This window comes from Podarcis pityusensis (assembly GCF_964106645.2).
Source record: "Podarcis pityusensis genome assembly, chromosome: 17".
NCBI classification, from domain to species: domain Eukaryota; kingdom Metazoa; phylum Chordata; class Lepidosauria; order Squamata; family Lacertidae; genus Podarcis; species Podarcis pityusensis.
Window position 1 is genome coordinate 38,447,555 of NC_138042.1, and position 24,624 is coordinate 38,472,178.

Genomic DNA, 24,624 nt, shown 5'->3' on the forward strand with positions numbered 1-24,624 from the left:
GCAAGGTTCATGTGATGAAAATGAATGGGCTACCCAGATTGAGCTAGGTGGTGTGGGGTGCCCCCCTCTACATCACCCATCTCTACTTCCAAGCAAGCCCCTCTGGAACCCAGTGCGGGAGGACCTGATGGCCTTGGTGAACTATACAAAACCCACCCTCTACAAGACCCCATTGGGCAATGGCAAATCTCAAGTGAATGACCCATGGGAGGTCTAGATCAGAGAGCTGGACTTCCCTATATACTTGAAGCAATGGCAAACTGCTTTGGTCTCTGTAAGGTTTGGCTCGGATCTTCAATTACGGAGCTACTTAGTGACGGACAAGTGGGGGGCAGACTGAAAATTCTCAGGTGCTCCATTACAACACAACTCTGTGAGCCTTGAAGAAGGGGCAATGTACCGTATTTTTTGCTCTATAAGACTCACTTTTTCCCTCCTAAAAAGTAAGGGGAAATGTGTGTGCGTCTTATGGAGCGAATGCAGGCTGCGCAGCTATCCCAGAAGCCAGAACAGCAAGAGGGATTGCTGCTTTCACTGTACAGTGATCCCTCTTGCTGTTCTGAGATTCAGAATATTTTTTTTCTTGTTTTCCTCCTCCAAAAACTAGGTGCGTCTTGTGGTCTGGTGCGTCTTTTAGAGTGAAAAATACGTAACTGGACTTTTGTTTGCCCTATTGGTCAAAAGACAGGTGTTGCAACACTGGAAGGGGAGCATCCCTCCCCATAACAGCTCAGTAGTTAGAAGACGTGCCTATTCTTACAACATACGAAAAGGCTACCTTCACCAGGAAGCACAAAAAGAACAAGCACTCCGAGATTTGGGATCCGTGCTTGTTTGCATGAAGTACATGCCCAGTGGGCTCTGCCAGAGCCTATTCCTTGCCACTCTCTGTTTCTCCCCACTGTCTCCTTCCCCCACCAAATTCCTTTCCCCCTTTTAGTTTAGATCCAACTGTATTTACTTTCAGCTGTGGAAAAAAATGAAAATAAAAACCATACTGAGACTTGAAATAAAATCCTACACCCGACATGCCACACGGCCAGGTAGAAAATCTTTTAATGACTGACAAATTCAGACAGTTTCTGCCCTTCTAAGAGGGCTAAAAGAAAATTAAATATTTTACGTAAGCCCAGAGGAGAGTGCCCGAATGCCAACCAGGCACAGGTCTTGCCAGGGCAAAGTGCCTTGGGGAGGATCTCCCGCCAGTCTTACTAGCGTTGTCTGGCAGCTGTCAGAAAAGCACCAAGCAATGCAATTTCCTCCCTATTGATGGTTTCGGTGCACCTTGCGCTTCTTGCTGGGGGTTGGCCGAGCTTTCGCACCTCCCGGAGAGGGCCGAGCAGCCTTCAAGGGCCTGGACCGCTTCTGGAAGGAGCCTTGCCGTGAGACCAAAAGCTTCTTCTTCTGCTCATCCCCTTTCAACTCTCCTTTTGCAGGCTGCGCCTTGGCAGAAAGTCCCTGTTTTGCAGGCTGCTTCTTAACGGCCTTCGACTCGATGCGTTTCCCCGCTTTAGCCGGCGGCTCAGCTGGTGCTACAACAGATCCCTCTTTTGCTGTCTGCGCGGTTGGCTCCCCGCTCGGCTCTTCGTCTGGAAACAGAAGCAAGCGTTAGACCAGAACAATGGCAGCAACACTGGAGCAAGCAGGGAAAGAGAGAGCAGGGTGGGAACAAGGAAAGGACCACAAAGAGGAGGGAGAGCATTGTGTTGAACCCAGGGTTCTGGAAGCTCCGCAAATGCCATCTTGGTAGGCAAGATAACCCCCCAATTAATTGTTAGGAGTTGTAGCAATGAGCTCATCATGTTTATATTCACTTCCTTTGCTATAAGCTAATAGGCTTGCTTTGACATTATCCTTATCTGTGGGCTTGGGGTAATGGGCTCTGAGCCCAGAAAGGGGAACTATCTGTAAGATTTGAGTGTTTGCCACTTATGCCCTCATCGGTCCTGTATACCTGAAGGAGCATCTCCACCACCATCGTTCTGGCCCAGACACTGAGGTCCAGCACCGAGGGCCTCCTGGCGGTTCCCTCACTGCGAGAAGTGAGGTTACAGGGAACCAGGCGGAGGGCCTTCTTGGTGGTGGCGCCTGCCCTGTGGAACGCCCTCCCATCAGATGTCAAGGCAATAAGCAACTATCTTACGTTTAAAAGACACCTGAAGGCAGCCCTGCTTAGGGAAGTTTTTAATGTTTAATGCTGTATTGTGTTTTTAATATTCGGTTGGGAGCTGCCTAGAGTGGCTAGGGAAACCCAACCAGATGGGCGGGGTATACCGGTAAGTAATAAATGATGATAATGATGATCTGGTCAGGTGAAGCAATGGGAAGTTCTAGCCCAAGTGACGTATGCTGCTTGGTGTATACAAAATGTATCAGGGCTGGGCAATATCGGGTTCTCAACATTGTGATATATCAGCAGCTAAATACTGCAAAACACTGATAGAGCACAAAGTCTGGAATGTATTTTGGCTCTTCCTTGCTTCCTTCCTGAGAAACAAGCCTATGATACCAAACTAAAACACATAAAAAACCATTATTAACTAAAAATGCTCATCCTGCAATAACCTAAAAAAGGATACATCCTACCCAACCAAAAGACGCAGACCAATTAAGAGCAAAAACAGGCTGCTGGGAAAATAAGAACGTCTTCCGCAAGCACCATCACTCACTGTTCACATTTTTTTCTCTCTGTTCCAGGTTATATTTAAAGCAGAACCAAAAACCTAAAAATATATGCTAGATGCCACAACCCCACCGCTTCAAAACAAAAGTATTACCGCTTGACTAAAGCTCAACAGGATCAGAGTGTTGCAGTGAACAGTTCAGCAAAATTCCATAACTGGCAGCCAAGAAACTGTTTCCAGGAAACAGAATTGTGGGATAGAATAATAACAATAACAATAATAATTAAAAAAATAATTTATACCATGCCCTCCCCAGCCAAGACCGGGCTCAGGGTGGCTAACACCAGATATAAAACAATTGATTAAAATACAACTTGAAAACAAGATTAAAATACAACATTAAAATGCAGCCTCATTTCAGTAGAAACTCAAATAAAAAACTTTTTGGGGATGAAAACGTCAAATCTTCACCAAGGCCAACTATCCAGACTGGTCCTACGTGGGCCAGAAAAAAAAAAGCCAGGGAAGTCCCCAAATAGGGGTTCCATCACAGAAGGAGAAAGGAAAAAGGAGAGAGGGGGAGGGGATCAAGTTGATTCCAAGCCGAAGCGTTTGTTTGGCAAGAAAACAAAGGTTGCTGATGAGGCAAACCCTCCAGCCCGTTACCTTTTGGAGGCTTGGGAATGGCATTGGAGAACTTCTTCAGCTTGGCGACAAAGAAGCCGTCCATGTTGTGGGTGTGAGGGTAGAAGCGGCGAGTGGATTTCAAGGTAGGGTGGAAACGGCGCTCCCTAAACCTGAGTGTCAAGGGGAACACAAAGATTGCACGTTGTGAGTTGCCGAGAGCAATGAGAATCATGAGCTGCTCTTGCATTCCAGCTTTAGGATTAGAGAGACACACCTGGTAAATCCTTCCTTGCCAAAGTCCAGGCCTGTCGGCACCAGGCGGACATTGCGTTTCTTCAGGGCATAATCAACCACCCACTCGTTTTCCTCCACCTGTCAAACACAGACAATGGACGGTCAGATTCCTTAAAAACGTAAAGGACCCCTGGACAGTTAAGTCCAGTCAAAGGCGACTATGGGGTTGCGGCGCTCATCTCGCTTTCAGGTTGAGGGAGCTGGCATTTGTCCACAGACAGCTTTCCGGGTCATGTGGCCAGCATGACTAAACTGCTTCTGGCACAACAGGACACCGTGACAGAAACCAGTGTGCACAGAAACGCCATTTACCTTCCCGCCAAAGTGGTACCTATTTATCTACTTGCACTGGCGTGCTTTTGAACTGCTAGGCTGGCAGGAGCTGGGACAGAGCAACGGGAGCTCAGTTGCGGGGATTCGAACATTCAACTTTCTGATTAGCAAGCCCAAGAGGCTCAGGGGTTTAGACGACAGCGCCACCCGCGTCCTTAAAGCTTCCTACTGGGAAGCGTGCTCCACTGCCTGGGGCAGCGAAGACTAAACAGGGGGAAGAAGACTCACCATGACTGAGCACGTACAATACACGATGTAGCCCCCGGTTTCTGAGGCGGCATTAACGGAGTCAATAGCGCTGAGCAGCAGTTCCTTCTGCAGGTGGGCACAGCGCAAAATGTCCTTCTCATCCTGAAAGAACAAGGCAGACGCACATTGGTAATAGTGAGATGAAATGTTCGTGTAGCAGCACATTGTTTATACCAGGGATGGGGCACCTGAGGCTCTGCAGATGGTGCTGAACTCAAGATTCCCATCAGTCCCAATTGTCAAGGTGGGAATTGGACTCTCCAATGCACCTAGAGGGACACCCACTTCCCACCATTGGTTTACATTTCCCAACAGCCCTTGAAGAAACCTCCTACCGCTGTGATTCCCATTTGTAGGTGGCGCTGAGGTGCTAAGGATGAGACACGACTTGCTGAATGCAACCCAGCAAATTCATGGCAGAGGTGAGATTAGACGGCACTTTCTGTCACTACTTAATCCAGAGTTTGGGGAGGAGCCTCAAGTGCCAGAACTCTTGCTTGGCTTGCAGAATGCTTCAGAGGGTTCAGGCGCTAGAAGAATCTTAGTCAGCAGGCCTCAGGCCTAGGAGAGCCTTTGGCAAAGACCACACCAACGCTGTGATTGGGTATCAGCGCCTTCTTGTGTCATTACGATGTACATCTTGAGTTCTTTCAAAAACTATTAGGTTTAAGCCACCTGGATCCTGGCAATTGGTTAAGTTTTAAGAATATGCCCATTAGCCCTAAAACTGCATTCTGTTTGACTTCTTTCTTCAGGTTCCCTCCCCACAAAACTGGTTCAGGTGTGGCAACTGCCAAGCATCTTTTGAAGTGTAGGCAGGCAGAAATAAACAATTCAGCTTCTCTGTAAGCTCCCTCATCTCGTGCTATAATCCTTTCACTTAGCTATACAATGGTCAAACTGTTCGCTGCCTGCCTGCCTGTCGCCATAACATTTGTTTTGCCAGAGCTTGTGCTTAATTTCATTCTCGTTTGGGCGACACTGCCACCCTTTTAAAAATGAAGGCCTTCTTGCCTCGTTTTTGCTTCCTTGACGTTATTCACCAAGCACGCTGGCATCCTCTTGCACTTCTTGTACCTTTAGTAATCTGTGGTATAATTGTTGCCATCAACACACCTCTCTCACTTCCCCCCCAATATCCTCAAAGAGGTTTTGGTAAAAAATAAAATGAAGCAGATGTGCAGCTCCAAGTCCCTCTTTTTCTGCACACAGATGAAGACCCTGTTAGAATTCCTGCTCCATGATTGCAGTCATGGGATTGTTGTCTATCACATGACGGTGTATGTTTTGACTCCACAAAGTGGGAAGTGACGGGGACAGGATGTTTGTATTACTGTGTGCTGTGAAGTGGCACTATTGTCCTTTGTCCTTTCTTTGCTGTCTGATGCTAGAGAGAGAGGGAGCCATGTTGCAGTGCTCCGTGTGTGTTGATATGTAAATAATGTAGATTAGCCAAAATGCTGAGTTGCTGAGGTCTGTCACGCAAGCTGCAAGGACTCTGCGGATCCCAAAGTGTGCCATGTCTGTTGGCATCGGTCGCTGTGATGTTCGGGCAGAAGGCTTTTGAAGCTCCCAAATGATCGACCAGGAGGGAGGGAACATGCCAGTCGGGCATGTGTCTCTGCCAGGGTCCTATTCGAGTGTAGGACGAGCTCCTGACAGACCCCTCCCAATGCCCCACTGCAGCGATTAAGGCCCAACTCACCTTATTGGTTTTAACTGTGGGGTCTTTTGCAATAACACCCGTTCCACTGCATGGAGCATCAAGCAGGACCCTGTCAAAGCCACCTAGTACCTTGGGAAAGAAAAATGCATTCAGGAGAACGTTTCTGCCTCAGTTCTACACGGTCTCTCCCTCTCTTGGGCTGGCCGCCTGGAGACCAAGTGGGTATCTTAAAACCTTCCAGGTCAGCAGAAGAAACAACAGCGGCAACTGTCCCTGCCCATCCCCATCACTCGGGGATTCCTTCTCCGCCCAGCACAGAAAGGAGGTGGCAGACAACTCAACTTGAGGGACTGTCACTCTTGCTTTGTCTCTGTCTGCACCGGTGGAATCCTGCCCCAAGACAGCATCTGTACCCGCTTCCTCACAAAGTGGACCCTCCCCGCCAGGGATCCACTGGGTCAAGAAAGGTCAGAGCCATCAAAAAACAAAACAAATCCCAATGCCCTCAACCCACCTCCTGCGCAACCAGATATACCTTGGGGAACTGGCGCCCGTCACAGTTGCTCACAACAGCGTTTGTGACGCCCAAGCGGTGAAGATTGCCAACCACACTGCGCAGACGCTCGGCATTGCTGTCATTGGCCAGGATCACACCCGTGTTCTTCATCAGCTGGGCTGCCAAAGCAGAACACAAATGGGTTAGCGCTTGCAAAGAAATAACAGGTCTCCCTCCAGCCCAGATCATTAGAGACTTAAAATTTCTCCCAGACATCTTGTCCTTGAGCCCCTCTCTCCTTAGGCAGCTCTGTACCTATCAAAGTTTGGGCTTACATGTGGATTTTCTGGGCGCCCCTCCACTAGGAGGAGAGACAAGGTCTTTGGAGAATGACTCCCTTGAGCGCTGAGAATGGGAGGCAATTTCCACGCCCTCCCTTATTTCAATCTCTTACCCTAAGCTAGATGGCCAGCTGAAAAAGGAATATGAATTGCACCCCACAAGCAGCTAAATTCCCAAATCGACAACACAGGAAAACAAGAAGCAGGGCAAATTGCGGGCCCCTGTAGAAGAGTCCACAGATAAGCTCAAAATCCTCAAATGAGCCATACTTGTCAGCTCCCAGTGACCCAAAAACACAGCAAAGGTGAGCAGGTGGGATTAGTTTCTCCAAAAACACAGGTCAGCTTGCAGCAGGTTTCTCTTGGGACACAGCCATGGCATCAGACATCAGCACAAGAAGAAGGAGAGTTTGGATTTGACATCCTGCTTTATCACTACCCTAAGGAGTCTCAAAGCGGCTAACATTCTCCTTTCCCTCCCTCCCCCACAACAAACACTGTGTGAGGTGAGTGAGGCTGAGAGACTTCAGAGAAGTGTGACTGGCCCAAGGTCACCCAGCAGCTGCAGGTGGAGGAGCGGAGATGCGAACCCGGTTCACCAGATTACGAGTCTACCGCTCTTAACTACTACACCACACTGGCTCTCTTAGGACTTAGTATTTATTTATTTATTAAATTTGTATACCGCCCCTCTTTCATAGAGCTCAAGGTGGTTCACAACAACAAAAATACAATACAAAAAAAAGACAAAAATATGTAATAAAAAATAAGAACAAAACCAAAACCAATAGTCCCCCCTTCCCACAACACATTTAAAAGGACATCGGATGCCAGTCAGCCCAAGGCCTGGTTGAAAAGGAACGTTTTTGTCCGGTGCCTAAAGATGTATGAAGGCACCAGGCGAGACTTCCTGGGGAAAGCATGTCACAGATGGGAGCACTGCTGAAAAGGCCCATCCTTGTGTTGCCACCATCAGGACCTCTCGTGGAGGAAGCAAATGAAGAAGAGTCTCAGAGGATGATCTCAGGGTCCGATTTAGCCCTGGTGCATCTAAGCAGAAATAGATTACCTCTCCCCTCAGTGGAAAAATGTGGGTGGGGGGCTCCCAAAGAGCCCAGCTGAGGTTCTGCTGTGTTGTGGCCTAGTTTCCCCCAAGCCCAGGCTCCAGCTGAAGTTTCCTTCAGCGAGACGGCCTCTTAGCCGGCAGAGAAGAGCAGCGCTCTTGTGCTTTGTGGTCCACTGGGAGGCAACAAGATGGCAGAACAGACCCCTCTTTCCCCCCACCCCGTCCGGTCCCAATCCTCCACCAGTACCTATATAGCTGGTCTTGCCTCCTGGGGCACAGCACATGTCCAAGACGCGCTCGTTCTCCTGGGGGGCCAGAGCCATGACGGGGAGAAGGCTGCATGCTCCTTGCAGCATGTACTGGCCGGCCAAGTATTCTGGGGTGGCGCCTGGGAGAGAAGGGAGAAGAAGCAAAGCCATGAGAAACCAGCTACTGAGAAATGTGGCGGTGTTACTGTTTTTTTGGAGGGGTGTGTGCGTGTGAAGAGAAAGGTAACCCAGCCTTCTACTCACCTATAGGCACAGAGGAGTCGTACACAACAAGTCCAGTTTTGGACCACTTTCCTAAGGGGTCAAGATTCACCCCACGGTTTATCAGAGCCTGTGGGATGAAGTGGAAAGAAGCAAAGTGAGGTTTTGTCAACCAGGGTTCACCTGAGGGTGGGGAGCTCTCCGCCAGCTACACACCTGAGCCAGGTCGCGTCGTCGTGTCTTCAGCGTGTTGGTGCGAAGGGTCACGGGCCGAGGAACCTCGTTGGACTCCAAGAAATCAACCAGCTGAATGTGGGGGGGGGGGGTGAAGAGAGAAAGACCAAAATAAGGCATGAGAGCTACCTATGAGCAGTCGTATTCTGTGAGTGGCTAACCAGGGGCCTGCGAGAAAAATCACACAAGCAGGACAGGCGTGAAACACCATTCTCTCCGCCGTGCTCCCCAGTGATTGGTACTGCTGCCACTGGCTTTGGAAGTTCTATCAAACCATTGTGACTAGCAGCCACCAATAATAATTATAACACTTTTTATTTATACCCCACCCTCCCCAGCCAAGGCCAGGCTCAGGGCAGCTAATAAGCAATAATAAAAACAAGTTGAATGAATGCAACTTCAAAACAAGATTAAAATACAACATTAAAATATTGAAAGATTAAAATACTAAAATGCAGCCTCATCACAGGAGGAGAAAGAAAATAGACTTATTTATTCTCCATAAATCGGTATTAAAAAAGAAAGTTAAGAGAGTGGCTGTCACCACATCTTTAGGCAATGAATGCCATAGAGTTGTGTGTGGGAAAATATTTCTTTTTAAAAAAATAATAATTTTTATTTCTTTGCTCTGTCTTACATCACCTGCCAACTAAGCCCTATTGCCTGAGAAGGCAGGTCAATAAAAGTGAAAAGATGTACAGTGTTCTGTTTTAGTGGTCAGGGTGTTGGAGACCAGGGTTCAAATCTCTTACTTAGCCATGAAGCTCACGAAGCTCACTGGGTGATTTGGGACTAGTCACTGCCTCTCGGCCCGACCTTCTCCTCGCAGGTCTGTTGTGAGGATGAAATGGGATGAACCTTGAGCTCCTTCGAGGGAAGGTAGGCTATACAGTGGTACCTCTGGTTACAAACTTAATTCGTTCCGAAGGTCTGTCCTTAAACTGAAACTGTTCTTAACCTGAGGTACCACTTTAGGTAATAGGGCCTCCCGCTGCCGGTGTCACACAATTTCTGTTCTCATCCTGGGGCAAAGTTCTTAACCCGAGGTCCTATTTCCGGGTTAGCAGAGTCTGTAACCCGAAGTGTTTGTAACCTGAGGTACCACTGTAAATGTAACAGCACCACCTCATTCTCAAACATATTGTTCCAAGGGCTCAAATAATGCTTCTGAAAATTTTTGGCCCACCAGTAGCAAAACGATGGTGCAAGAACACAAGATGATGGCTGCTGAAGAGAGTGTTTGGCATAATCACTTGGCAGTTACTGACATAATTTTCTAATCCATCTTTGGAAATGGCTGAATTATTTGTCACAGCTTTTCCCTTGAGGTAATGAGTTCTACAGCTCATCTTTTTTCAAGCTACAGCGGTACCTCTGGTTAAGTACTTAATTTGTTCCAGAGGTCCGTTCTTAACCTGAAACTGTTCTTAACCCAAGGTACCACTTTAGCTAATGGGGCCTCCTGCTGCCGCTGCGCCGCCGCTGCATGATTTGTGTTCTTAACCTGAAGCACTATTTCTGGGTTAGCGGAGTTTGTAACCTGAAGCATCTGTAACCTGAAGTGTATGTAACCCGAGGTACCACTGTACATTATTTACTCTAGAGGTATTGTGATTCAGCCTCCCCCCTCCCCACTTTCAGGCAAATCCTGATGCCTCTAAGTGAAGGGGGCTTTTACTTTTATATTTGCTCCTCCCCACTCCCACAGGCCTCTCAAAAGTTGTTTTAGCCATCTCCTGTAGTTTCTTCTCCTTTCACGCTCTCAAAATTATTTTTACTCATCTCCTGTAGTTTCTTCTCCCATTCTCCTTTCACATTCAACTTGTATCTTATTCGCCTACCCACAAACTGCCAGTCAGTGGACCTTGGAGGTTTTAGTTAGTTAGTTTGGGGGGGGGGGGAGGGAAAGATCCCGCAAGCTTTAAGTCTTCTCAGCAGTGAATACAGCCTTCAGACAGTGGAACAGCCATGAGAATGTTTCGAAGCTACTTGCCTAAACAATTCAGCCTTGCCATCAAGGATCAAATTCAGGTGTTGTGCTAATTAACCACAGTTCAGTGCAACCTTCCCTGACCTGACACCCCATCACTCTGACCATTGGACCATGCTGCCTTGGGTCTGGAAGAAGCTGGAACCCAACAACATGTGGGCTCCAAAACTGGGTTACCCCCAGAAAGAAATTAAAGGTAAAGGTAAAGGGACCCCTGACCACTAGGTCCAGTCGTGACCGACTCTGGGGTTGCAGCGCTCATCTCGCTTTATTGGCCGAGGGAGCTGGCGTACAGCTTCTGGGTCATGTGGCCAGCATGATTAAGCCGCTTCTGGCGAACCAGAGCAGCGCACGGAAACGCAGTTTACCTTCCCGCCAGAGTGGTACCTATTTATCTACTTGAACTTTGACGTGCTTTCGAACTGCTAGGTTGGCAGGAGCAGGGACCGAGCAACGGGAGCTCACCAGGTTGCAGGGATTCGAACTGCCAACCTTCTGATCGGCAAGTCCTAGGCTCAGTGGTTTAACCCACAGCAGCGCCACCCGCATCCCTAGAAAGAAATTATCCAGGCAGAAAACTGGTTAGGATAACAATAATGGAAAGTACCTCCGAGAGTGGGAAAAGCTCCATCAATTTCTCGATCAGGAAGTCGCTGTAAGAGTAGTAAGCAGCAAGGTCCCGGCGCAGAAGGGCGAGATATTCCTGCCGCGAGTGCCCCTCCTCTCGCTTCGCACCGAAATCCTGAAGCACCTCTATGTTGTCCTTGATGCGCTGATGAATGAGCTGCAGGTCAGGGGGCTGCGCAGGTGATTAGGATGTTAAGGAGCAACAGCAAAGGCAGGGATTGAGGCCTGATCCCACGTCAGACCACCCAGGGGGCCCACCTGACTTTTGATTTGATGATTTAATTTCTAGATTGCTTAATATATTAAAAACATCTCCAAGCAGTGTACCGTAAAGAAGCAGAAACAGACAACTTAAGCCAAGATATTACAAAAACACGCTGTTACATACAGAAATGCTACATTTACACAGTACTGATCCCATACTGTCTACTCTGGAGTGTAAAAGTGGATCCTCGCAACACTTTGGAGCAGCTAAGAATTCAAGGACCTGCACACATGCTGGCATTCCTTGAAACAGCCCTGTAAAAGCAAGCCGGAATTACCGTATTTTTTGCTCTATGACTCACTTTTTCCCTCCTAAAAAGTAAGGGGAAATGTGTGTGCGTCTTATGGAGCGAATGCAGGCTGCGCAGCTATCCCAGAAGCCAGAACAGCAAGAGGGATTGCTGCTTTCACTGCGCAGCGATCCCTCTTGTGGTTCTGGCTTCTGAGATTCAGAATATGTTTTTTCTTGTTTTCCTCCTCCAAAAACTAGGTGCGTCTTGTGGTCTGGTGCATCTTCTAGAGCGAAAAATACGGTACCACTCCGTTACTGCGAACGAAAAGTTTCAAACCAAAGGGAAGGCGCTAGATATCTGAATCAGGAGATCCCTCAGACACTCGCAGACACTCATTCCCATTACAATGTGGGTGCTTAGCTTGCATGTGGGGCCAGTCATTTTAAAAACCCCCAAAAACTTGCTGCTCTCAAAGGTTTCCTGCTGTGATACCAAATGGTTTTCTGGGGGGCTATTCTCCAAGCCTCCCACCATTCTTAATTGATCACAAAAATAAGGATTTTTTTCTTTTACTGACTTCTCCTCACTGTGAGATTTTGATGCCATTTTTAAAATTATTATATAGTTTGTGGTTTTATATTTTGATGTTGTTCTGTGAACCGCCCTGAGACCTCTGGGAACAGGGCGGTAAATAAATTCAATAATAATAATAAAATAATAATAATAATAATAATAATAATTTAGGATGCCAAGGTCCCCCACAATTTCTCTGTTTAAAAAAATGTAACCGTGTTTTAATTGAGCACTCCCAAAGGGCTCCTGCTGTGGTGCCAAAAGATTTTTGCAACACAACCCTACAAGACCCCCAAAATCTGTCCTTATTTTTTTAAAAAAGATTGGCCATGCCCACTTTGACATGTGACAACCGCTGGGCCAACGTGGTCTTTGGCCTGAGAAAGGTAAGCTCCCGTGCCACATCGCAACCACACGCTGCCATGCCAAGAAGAGGCCCAAGGGGTCACAGAGGAAAAGGCGTGCAAGGAAACCTAAGGCGGCCGGCCCAGGGCAACACGGCACATCTCCCCCCTCGCCCCAAAGACATGTAGGCGCCCCCATCTCCAACCAAGAGGAAGGATATCTTCTTTCTCTATCTCCTGCCCGCTGGGAAGCACAAAGTTCTCCTCTGTGTCCACGTTGAGCTGCAGGTCTGTGTCCTTGCTTTGATCCTGCGCTGCCTCCCGTTTCCGTGGCGACGTCTCATCCTCACTGCCACTGTCATCGTCGCTGAAGGCCGGGCTGCATCCAAGAAAGGGAAGCATTTCAGCAGGAGATATTTACCGCTCATCAGAGTGCATTCCCCTATACAGGGGTGGCCAATGTTGTTCAGTCTTTTATTTTACACCCCACATTTTCGCAAAGGATCTCCCCCTCCTCATTTAATCCCCACAACAACCCTGTGAGGTAGATTAGGCTGAGAGGCACCGAGAATATTCCGAGTGGTGATTCGTACCCTGGCCTGCCAGACCCTAGTCCGACACTTTCACCCAGGGGTCGGCAACCTAAGGCCCAGGGGCCACAAGTGGCCCAAAGGGGTCGTTTTACCGGCCGCCACGCTGCCCCCAAAGCGAGCCGCCCGCTTGGTGAGTCCCTGCGCTGCGCTAAACCAGTGTGGCATGGCGACTCACTTCCGTGGCGCTGTAAATCGTCCCTGCGCAGGGGCAGACACCGGAAATCACGCGCACCTGCAGTTTGGCCTATGGAGGGGGCTCCGCGGCAGTGAACCGGCCCAGGCAAGGTAGGCCTTGCCAACTCCTGCTCTAACCACTACCAGTGTTGAAAATTAGCCAGGCGCCAGTCCAATTGCGACCACGTGGAGATCTCTGGATCCCGTGCTGGTGACTGACATCTCCATCCAAGCTGGTCCCTTTCTTAAGCAAGTATGCAGAAGAGGTTACTTATTGCACTTATATCCCACTGTCTTCTCCAAGGAGTACATGGTTCTCCCCGCTCCTCAGTTAATCTCTACAACGACCCTGTCAGGTGGGTTATGAGGCTGTGACTGGCTCCAAGGTCACCCAACCAAAGCACGTCAAAGTGCAAGTAGATAAATAGGTACCACTCTGGTGGGAAGGTAAACGGTGTTTCTGTGCACTGCTCTGGTTCGCCAGAAGCGGCTTAGTCATGCTGGCCACATGACCCAGAAGCTGTACGCCGGCTCCCTCGGCCAATAAAGCGAGATGAGCGCCGCAACCCCAGAGTTGGCCATGACTGGACCTAATGGTCAGGGGTCCCTTTACCTTTTACCTAATGTGTTGTAAACGGTTTTGAGATTTGTTTTTGAAAATATAAAGCGATATAAAAATGGAATGAATCATCATCGTAAGTCCAATGGGGTGTGTGGGGGGTGTGGGAACGGTGCCTAGACATTCCATTGTGGTGACTGCAGCCTAGGTTTAAGGTGCCAATTGGCATTTATAGATTATACATCTGAGTTTCTAACACTGACCACTGCACCATACTGGCCTCCATTTTGTGCCTTCCAGATATTGCTAGACTATACCTCCCATCGCCCCTGAGAATTAGTCACATTGGCTGAGGGCTGATGCGAGTCCAATGACATGCTGGCAAATTCCTGCTCTAAAAGGGTGAAGGGTTCGTCGGCCCACAAAATCTAAATCTCTTGGTTTACTCACCCCTCCAGCTTCTCTTTCTGGGCAGCTTGTTCTATAGGCAAGAGCTGAATTTAAATTTTAAAAAAAGACACACACACGAGAAGGAGAGAGAGAGAGAGAGAGAGAGAGAGAGAGAGAGAGAGAGAGAAGCAGCTTAATCAGATGTCAGATATACACCTCACACATCAGTAACACAGATCCACAACAGGAATTGCAGAGTGGAGAAGTCGACACTGTTCATTGTAAGTAGACACACGGATTGTTATCTTCCAGATTCACACATCTGTTTATGCTGGTTTGTATTCATATTTCATTTCCAATTATTTTTATTGATATTCCATCATTTTAAACAAATTGCCACCAAATTAACACAAATTTAAAAGTGGACTTCCCACCCACCCCAGGTGTCCCCTCTATTTTCCTCCCTCATTTTGCTGCTCCCAAATAAACAACTTTTCCAACTATCCTTTTGAAATATATTTACCCCTTCTCCCTACACATCACCTGTTCAATTACCAATTTCAAGATGGTTTTTATACATTGTTATAACCTGTCTTCAAAATAGCCGAGTAGAGTAAATCCTTTTCTACCTATCGATAATTGTCCTTCATTGGTTTTCAAACATTTCCTTCTGGTACCTCTTGAGTAACACTTTGCCTGAGAAAAGCAGATCTTGCTTCCTCCCAGGCAAGATACACACATTCCTCCTTAACATGGCCTTGAACATTGCTGCCTGACATCTGGCCCCAGGAATCAACAACTCAGCCTCACTGGTGCAATGTGCAGAGGGTGAAAATGAAACCCCTAGAATTTTTATATATATAAATATATAGCATTTATATAAATATTTTAAGAACGATGAAGTACTGAAGATTTTCGGAGGAGTATGCTAACAAGAGATTTTCATAAGCAGAAAGGTTTTCCACTGCCTGCACTGGCAATTCTTTTCAGTCCATTATTTTACAGAAGGTAACCTTGTCTGAATTCTAGGGGGTGGGAAACACATTCACTGGCAGAGCCAGAAGCATCAACAGCTGCAGGCGATGCAAATCTATTTGCAGCAGAGAAGCAGCAGGTTAAGAGCCAAATGACTCATTCACCTACTCGCAATACCACAAACATCCCTGTAGTTGCAAGGGTGAGGGAAGTGGCACAATATGCACACTTCTTACTGAAATATCCCCCCCCCTTTTTAAAGACATTCTCTCTCTCAATGTCTGTTTTACAATTTAGAATATTCACTTATGCAACCTTAAAGTATCAATGACTTTCCTCCTTCTCTTTCCGTGGTTCATTTTACATATCATAAATCCCTGCCTATTTTATATAAACCATTCAGCACTCCATTATTACTGCCATCAAAACTTATTTACACTGTTGAATTTGTCTTAATGCTGCCAACGTTTCCAAGTGTACACAATTCCCCCCATATATTCAGTAAACATTTTCCAGTCTTCTTTAAAGAAATGTTCTTCTCGTTCTCTTATTCTATATGTTAGATCCGCAAGCTGCGCATATTCCATGAGTTTAAGTTACTTACCATTTATTTTTAATACCTCACGGTAGACTGAAGATTCAGGTGGAAGATTTACCAAGTCACAGCTGAGTTATACAACGCAAACTCTTTCCCACCCAACAGTAAGAATTATTTTCACCCATTTATAATGGAAGGTCGAGGAATCCTTACCTCCTCTTCATCGTCAGAAGACAGATCTCCGTAGTCGTCCACCATCTCCTCCTCGCTTCCATCATCTCCGCCGCTCTCATCAAGTGCTTCACTGTCCTCTTCATCACTCTCTTCGGGTCTCAGTCTCTTTTTTCCTGAGGCCGAAGGAGTCAGCCAAGAAGCGTTGCCATCGCTGAAGCCACGCTGGCGGCCATCTTGTGCGGCCGCTCGTCCATTTGCGTCCTTCAACAAAGGCGTCTCTGCAAAGCAGGACCAGAAGGAACTATTTAGAACAAGTCTTGAAGAAGAAATGTTCTGAAGCAGCGGTAGTTGTACCTGTTCTAAAGAGTGCTTCGTACTTCGGTTTCCCGAGAAAAATCCAAGTATTCAAGGCATCTAGCTCAAACCAAGTATGGAGGCACTTTAGAGGAAGGCCATCAGGTATTGGAAAATATGAAATGCAAGGTTAAAACGGCGAAGAATCAAAGACATGTGAGAACCCGAAGTCCTTAGAAATAATAATAATAATTTATTATTTATACCCCACCCATCTGGCTGGGTTTCCTCAGCCACTCTGGGCGGCTTCCAACAAAACACTAAAATACAATAACCTATTAAACATTAAAAGCTTCCCTAAACAGGGCTGCCTTTAGATGTCTTCTAAAAGTTTGGTAGTTATTTTTCTCTGACATCTGGTGGGAGGGCGTTCCACAGGGTGGGCGCCACTACCGAGAAGGCCCTCTGCCTGGTTCCCTGTAACTTGGCTTTTCGCAGGGAGGGAACCGCCAGAAGGCCCTCGGCGCTGGACCTCAGCGTCCGGGCTGAACGATGGGGGTGGAGACGCTCCTTCAGGTATACTGGGCCGAGACTGTTTAGGGCTTTATTATTATTTTTTGCAGAATAATTTTTATTATTTTTTAGTAAACATACATACATTCATATATTACACATATAAGTTACATATTTAAACTAGGCTCTGCCGAGCCTCAGACTTCCCCCCATTCCTTTGGTAAGTATCAAATAAATTCTAGAATCTCGTATTTTACATATCAGAGGCTGTTTAGGGCTTTAAAGGTCAGCACCAACACTTTGAATTGTGCTCGGAAACGTACTGGGAGCACAAAAATATGGCGCCATGTCTTTAAAGGAATTAAAAAAACCCCCAATGTTTACAAAAACAACATTTTTGCAGAATAATAATAATAATTTATTATTTGTACCTCGCCCATCTGGCTGTGTTTCCCCAGCCACTCCGGGTGGCTTCCAAGAAAGATTAAAAATACATTAAAATGTCGCACATTAAAAACGAATGGAAGCAAAAGACGATGTGGGCAGGTCGGTCGTATGCCACAGCAAGCAATCCTGCCACAAGAATAAACAGCTGAGCTCAAAGATCAGGTCCACCTCCCAGAGCACAAGTTGCCATGGATCTGGTGTAAGTACTTTAAATTTGTACTTCTATCAACTAGGACTTTTGTCAGTTAATAGATGGGAGGAAGAGCAAGCTTCAACCTGTGGTTGAGAGTTTAGGGCATAAGTGCTTCTTTTTTGGGTTGAAAACAGAGCAAGATACATAAATAATATTTTTTGGGGGGGGGGAGAGGTGCATAATTGTGAGGGGGTTTTGTTTGTAATCTCCTGACTGTTACAGCACGTGGAATCAAGAAGGAATCCTGTCTTCTTCCTTCCTTTGAGACATCAGAAACAGACAAAAAGACAGGAGGCTGCCCTGAACTCAAAATCTTCCAGCATCTGACGAACGTTTGCTATTATCTATGACAGCTCGTGACACAATACATCTGCTGATTTTTAAGGTGCCTGAATTCTAGGGTTACTGCCAAATACGGACCAACACTGTTACCTTTTTGGATTATAAGAGAGAGCATCCCCAAATCCCAGCAGAGGCAGAACAGATGAAGATGGAGTCTATTGCACACCTTGGAAAGTTGTTCCTGAGGCTCAAGAGACCACCCATAAAAGAACAGGGTGTGGGGAGGCAGCACAGCTGGAGGTTGTGGGGAGTACAGAAATCCTGCTGGAATCGACACCAATGTCTGCAGGGAATCACCCCCCGCCGGTTTTCACAAGGAAGGAAACACTCAACTACCAACCTGTAGCTCAGGCTCCCTCAACCTCGGCCCTCCAGATGTTTTTGGCCCACAACTCCCATGATCCCTAGCTAGCAGGACCAGTGGTCAGGGATGATGGGAATTGTAGTCTCAAAACATCTGGAGGGCCGAGGTTGAGGAAGCCTGCTGTAGCTCCTCTTTATATCCATCTGCACTAGGCACTGAAGAGCAACAACAGCCTCTTCAAAGTGATGAACAAAAATGAATTTGATGCCTCCTCACCTGTCTGGAGATCAGGGCCTTCTGCATCTGCCTGGGGCTTTGTGGATTTGATTCGTCTCTTTGCAGCTCTAAAATAAGACGAGAATGAGCTAAAAGCAAGCATGGCTAAGAGACCAAAATAAATCAATGTACACTAAGGAAAGTTTTAGCCAAGAATTCAGTAAGAGGACACATTTACTTTTTTCAGAATTTAAGGACACATTTATTTTTTTCCAAGTCATTTTGGTATCATGTTTTCTAGAGGAAAAGAAAAATATATACGATAAGATGAATGTGCCTATATTTTAAAAAAAGGCAGCAAGTATAATTTAGAAGATTTTTTTTTTAATCCTGTTGCAATAGCAGGACTCTGTGCTGGTTCCTGCTAGCACAACTATTTAGTTCCCAAGAATATCAAATATAAAAGTAGAGTTAACCATAGCCAGACGCACTACAATCAACATTAAAACACAAGGCTTGGCAATCTGTTGCCAATTATGTTTCTCCATTTCTAATTCTAATCTGGACTGCTTGAGTATAAGAATCAAATCCTTAGGATTCAACCCACATAGCCTTGTGGAAGCAAATCTACCATGAGAGCCATGCCTAAAACAAACCACACAATTACTGGCAAATCTCAAAGATGGCTTAGTAATGAGTGGCAAGCACACTAGTTTACAAAGTGCATTCTAACATCATTTTCTTCAGAAAGCAGATAACATTAATAAAATCCAGGTCGATAGATATTGTTCATGCAATCAGTTAACACCGGATGTCATTAATGAATCAATTAACACAGGAAAAAACAAAGAATTAAAGTCTCTCTCCTTGGTGGGCAGTCATTAAACTGGGGAACATTCCCCCCCCCTTTTCTGTTGCATGAGATTTTTCAACTGTTCTTATATGTTCTTTCAATGCTGATTTCAAATCTGAAATCGATTTTCGTGTACATGCTATAGTTATCTTGCCATTTCCGACTTTTGCCGATATGTCATATTTACACTGGGGATAAGTGGACACTGACACGTTGATCTACCCTAACCACATGATAATTATTGTTTTGCAAACTTAATTTTTATTTATTTTTATAGTTTTGTAACCTAAGTATTTATATTTTTCAGATCGGACCGTGGCTTCTTCAAGTAGACAAAAATGTGTAAATAAGTCGGAAATTGAAAGATAACTATAGCATGTACATGAAAATCGATTTCAGATTTTAAATCAGCATTGAAAGAACATATAAGAACAGTGGAAAAAATCTCATGCAAAATGAAAAAAAATTCCTCCCCATTTTTTTGCGTACCTCCAACTGTACATAGATATAATGCTATATAAGTCACTTACATTTATACTCATATTGTACTACTTTGGCTATGTGTTTAATAAAATATTGAATTCTTGCATTGTAAAAACAAAGATTATGGTGAAAAGTGAAAAACATAAATTGCAAAAAAAACTAGAGCTTACAGAACAAAACCAACTTCAGATATGAAATCAGCATGTCGAAATTGGGTTAGAACAACTGCGGGTGTCAATGCAGCAAAAATTTTGTTCTCCTGAGTTGTTTAAAAATAAGAGCAAAGCATCATTCTGAATAAAACCGCTTTCACTACCAACCTTCGTCGAGCATGACTGGAAAGCTTCTTTGCACTGTCAGAGGAATCTGGAGGTTGCGCAGGAGAAAAAGAACAATTAAGATTATTAGAAGGCTGATATAGCAATATAGCAAGCAAGACCAAGAAACCATCAAGGCCTCCCGACTCCATTTAATGTGATTTCAAATAGGACAAAATCTCAACCGGGAAGGCAGAGCTGCCGGGCCGCAATGCCATTACCCCCAGGGAGAGATCTCTGCCTGTTGAGAGTTTTGAAACTGCCACCAACATCCAGAGAAAAGAGAAGGGGACAGGAATCTCAAAGGGCAAAGGAAGAGTCAAAGCTGCTTTTCTGCACTGATCTTCTCTCTTTACCCATTTCTCCTTGGGAGAGGGCAAGAAAGGACAGCTAGCTGCTACGGTTTTCCCAGATGCAATGCCAATCCAGATTCGTGAAATAAGCTCTCAAGCGGGGATGTCTGGTAACCCTAGATCTTTCCATAATACCCAAACCATGGTTTGGGACAGCCTTGTATGTAAGCCCTTGCCTGGTAGCCATGGACGACAAGGAATTGTGTGCAGCTGAGTGGGTGAACTGATGGAGAACTGCTGTGCCCCAGTGCAGAAACGTGTCACGCAGCTGTTGTAGGAGAGATGGAGCTCTCTGTCCCTCTCCCACCAATCCCTAGCTGGCTACTAAAAATACGTGCGGTCTGCAAATCGGGTTGCAAACCAGGGTTTGATTCTGCTTGGTAAGCAAATGTAAACTATGGTTCGTCTGTCTGAACAAAATAGGGAATGGTGGTTTGCTGCAAACCCTGGTTTGCAACCCACATTTGCAGACAAATGCAAACCATGGTTTGCCTGTGTGAACAAAACGAGAAGGAAATAGTGGACAACGCACAAGGGGAAGAGAGCAAGGGAGCCAAGGCTCGTTCTCAGAAGACCAAACCATCGTTGGGCACAAGCAGGAATAAAGAAGGGTTGGAGAAATGTCAGCCAGTATGTAAAGTATGTGTGTCAGTGGCTAGCTATGGAAGCTGTAGTCCAACCACATACAGAGGGACCACATTGGCTACCCAGCCCTATAACACTATGTCAGAAAAGCCATGGAGGGAACATTTCAACGGAAGAGGCAAGATGAATCCAGCCATCCCCCAACAAGTCGTCTTGTGAACAAAGCCTACACAAAGTCCTTTTCCAGAAGCAAAACAGGTTATAGGCTTATACATACTAAAAACAAGAGCTGCAGCTCAGAAGACACTGAACTCAACATGAAACACCAGTTTCAATCCAAGAGTGCAAAGACCCACGGAATACCCTACAGAAACCATGCAAGTTTCAAAAATTAAAAGCATGCCTCTTATGCTACCTTTGCCTCTTACCCTGGCCTCTGACATCTGAGACGCGTGTTTTCAGGACCCACCCTATCCCTGTGAACTGGTTTAGCTGATTTTAATTCTGAATTTTACATCGCTGGGCCCTGTTTGTGAAGGGCAGGTAGCAATAACAATAACACCTTCAGATCCCTAACAACAACCCTGTTAAGTAAAACTACTATCATCCCTACTGCAGATGCGGGGATGGAGGCAGAGTGGATTGCCAGTGGCCACCAGTGATCTTGTGAGAAAGAACAGAGTTGAACTAGCACGTGTGGAGCAATCCTAAACACTGCAACTAAGAGGCAAATTCAGAGCAAATCCAACAGGACTTGCTTGTTTTTGGTTAAGCATACATAGGGCTGCACCTTTAGCACACTAGAGGTGGGCAGAAAACAGACTACAGTGGACACTCGGGTTGCAAACGTGATCCGTGCAGGAGGCACGTTTGCAACCTGCGCGTCTGTGCATGCGCGGGTCGTGATTCGCCGCTTCTGCGCATGCACAAAGTGTGATTTAGTGCTTCTGCGCATGCGCCGAAACCCGGAAGTAGCCCATTCCGGTACTTCCAGCTTCAGCGCAGTGCGCAACCCAAAATCACACAACCCAAAGGGTCTGTAACCCGAGGTATAACTCTACATCCACTGCAGCAGCAAACGGAATTCCATTGCAGTGCCCTAAGGGACATCCTCATGCGCTTAAGCAATGATAATAATAATAATAATAATTTATTATTTATACCCCGCCCATCTGACTGAGTCTCCCCAGCCACTCTGGGCGGCTCCCAATCAAGTGTTAAAAACAATACAGCGTTAAATATTAAAAACTTCCCTGAACAGGGCTGCCTTCAGAAGTCTTTTAAAGATAGGATAGCTGCTTATTTCCTTCACATCTGAAGGGAGGGCGTTCCACAGGGCAGGCGCCACCACCGAGAAGGCCCTCTGTCTGGTTCCCTGTAACCTCACTTCTCGCAATGAGGGAACCGCCAGAAGGCCCTCGGCGCTGGACCTCAGTGTCCGGGCTGAACGATGGAGATGGAGACGCCCCTTTAGGTATACAGGACCGAGGCGGTTTAGCGCTTTAAAGCAAGGCAGAACCATAAGGATTGCTCAGCTCAATTGGTTGGTGTGTGGTGCTAATAATGCTGTTAGTTTGAGCCCCGTGCGGGTGCACATTCCCACACTAAGGAGGGTTGGTTGGGCAAGATCAGTATTTATCAAACGTGGGTCGCCAGCTGTAGTTGGACTACAACTCCCGCCATCCCTGACCGCTGGTCCTGCTAGCTAAGGATGATGGGAGTTGTAGTCCAACAAAGCTGGTGACTCATGTTTGAGAAACGCTGGATGATCCTCGCGGTCCCTACCAACTCTGAAAGTCTATGATTCTATATCATAGAACTGACGGCCCGTCAATGCGTGGCATCCTGGATGGATGGCGGCTAACAGATTGAGGTTGAATCCTGACAAGACAGAAGTACAGGGGGGACAGGGGGAGGGCGGGTGAGGGGGATTCCCTGGTCCTGAATGGGGTAACTGTGCCCCTGAAAGACCAGGTGCACAGCCTGGGCGTCATTTTGGACTCACAGCTGTCCATGGAGGTGCAGGTTAATTCTGTGTCCAGCTCCATCTGGTATGCAGGCTGAGTCCCTACCTGCCCTCCCCAGACTGTCTTGCCAGAGTGGTGCATGCTCTGGTTATCTCCCGCTTGGACTACTGCAACACGCTCCACGTGGGGGTACCTTTGAAGGTGACTCGGAAACTGCAATTAAACCAGAATGCGGCAGCTAGACTGGTGACTGGGAGTGGTCCCTGAGACCACATAACACCGGTCCTGAGAGATCTGCATTGGCACCCAGTACGTTTCCAGCACAATTCAAAGTGTTGGTGCTGACCTTTAAAGCCCTAAACGGCCTCAAAGGCCCAGTATACCTGAAGGAGCGTCTCCACCCCCATCGTCCAGCGCCGAGGGCCTTCTGGCGGTTCCCTCATTGCCAGAAGTGAGGATACAGGGAACCAGACAGAGGGCCTTCTTGGTAGTGGCGCCCACTTTGTGGAACACCCTCCCTTCAGATGTGAAGGAAATAAGCAGCTATCCTATCTTTAAAAGACACCTGAAGGCAGCCCAGTTCAGGGAAGTTTTTAATATTTAACGCTGTACTGTTTTTAACACTTGATTGGGAAGCAGCCCAGAGTGGCTGGGGAAACTCAGCCACATGGGCGGAGTATAAATAATATTATATTATTATTATCCTGCTTTCGCAGGGGCCGACCAGGCAGCTTAATCCCAGATCACACGCTATACAGACAACAAATGCACGCTTTCTACGCGCGATCCAAAATGCACGCGGACTGAGGTTTCTACAGCACGTGCACTCTCCGGCGTCGATCCACCCGCGCCGATACTCTGCCCACGATCCACCCCGCAGGGCCGAACCCAAAGTGTGTGGGGAGGGGGGGGTGTCGCAATTTTACCAGGCGGCAGGAAACGAGCGATCTCCTCCTCGGCTCCGCGCTGCTTGCGCGCCTTGCGCCCCGGGCCTCGCTTCACCTTGCGGGTCGGGTCCAGCTTGCGCCCCATGGCTTCCCTCTTCCTCGGCTGGGCGAGCTGGGCTTCCTCCACGTGGGCTGCCCCCTTTTCCCAGGCTCAGCCGCGCGCACTTCCTTCCTTCCGCCCCGTCGGCGGGCGCTGATTGGCCAGCCTCGCCAGCCGGCTGAGCCTTTGTTTCATTCAGCATTCGCGGCCACGTGGGTGGGCTTTCGGGAGGCGGACTTTCCCTTTCCTTCCCTCCGGCGAGGCGGAAGTGAGGGCTACCCGTGGAACCCAGGGGAGAATAAACCCAGGATTTTATTTCGTTTCATTTCATGACCTTGATTTGTTACTGGGGGCAGCAGCGCGTAACTATTATTATTATTATTATTATTATTATATTTATACCCCGCCCATCTGGCTGAGTTTTCCCAGCCACTCTGGGCGGCTCCCAATCAAGTGTTAAAAACAATACAGCGTTAAATATTAAAAACTTCCCTAAGCAGGGCTGCCTTCAGCTGCTTATTTCCTTCACATCTGAAGGGAGGGTGTTCCACAGGGCAGGCGCCACTACCGAGAAGGCCCTCTGCCTGGTTCCCTGTAACCTCACTTCTCACAATGAGGGAACCACCAGAAGGCCCTCGGCGCTGGATCTCAGTGTCCGGGCTGAACGATGGGGGTGGAGACGCTCCTTCAGGTATACTGGGCCAAGGCCGTTTAGGGCTTTAAAGGTCAGCACCAACACTTTTAATTGTGCTCGGAAACGTACTGGGATAATAATAATAAATTTTATTTATACCCCAGCGCTCACAGGCCAGTGTTTCCCAGTTGTCAGTGTTTATACTACATTTTTTTTTAGATTTGCTTTGAGACAGTCTTTAAACCTCTTTTGTTGACCACTAGCATTACGCTTTCCATTTTTAAGTTCGGAATAGAGTAGTT

At 47.0% G+C, this 24,624-nt stretch overlaps 1 protein-coding gene across 1 annotated transcript; it reads right to left on the minus strand.

Moving 5' to 3' along the window:
* Window positions 1-1,038: 1,038 nt before the first annotated feature.
* On the minus strand, window positions 1,039-23,801 carry NOP2 (NOP2 nucleolar protein). The gene is made up of 16 exons (XM_080987128.1): window positions 23,628-23,801; window positions 19,800-19,845; window positions 18,204-18,271; window positions 15,874-16,112; window positions 14,208-14,251; window positions 12,653-12,810; window positions 10,998-11,197; window positions 8,383-8,472; window positions 8,209-8,296; window positions 7,944-8,084; window positions 6,329-6,468; window positions 5,833-5,922; window positions 4,107-4,229; window positions 3,526-3,623; window positions 3,291-3,421; window positions 1,039-1,589 (listed from the first exon to the last, which is right to left on the minus strand). The coding sequence occupies exons 1-16, from the start codon at window positions 23,731-23,733 to the stop codon at window positions 1,264-1,266; spliced, it is 2,088 nt and encodes a 695-aa protein (XP_080843254.1). The 5' UTR covers window positions 23,734-23,801; the 3' UTR covers window positions 1,039-1,263.
* Window positions 23,802-24,624: the final 823 nt, after the last annotated feature.

What these genes read in the sequence shown, in the direction of transcription:
- NOP2 (XM_080987128.1), bottom strand. Translation starts at nt 23,733, where the DNA reads ATGGGGCGCAAGCTGGACCCGACCCGCAAGGTGAAGCGAGGCCCGGGG. An exon ending in CTTCTGACGATGAAGAGGAG is followed by an intron (nt 14,252 to 15,873) that starts GTAAGGATTCCT and finishes ATTTAAATTCAG; the next exon opens with CTCTTGCCTATAGAACAAGC. An exon ending in CCACAGTTAAAACCAATAAG is followed by an intron (nt 4,230 to 5,832) that starts GTGAGTTGGGCC and finishes TTGTTCTTTCAG; the next exon opens with GATGAGAAGGACATTTTGCG.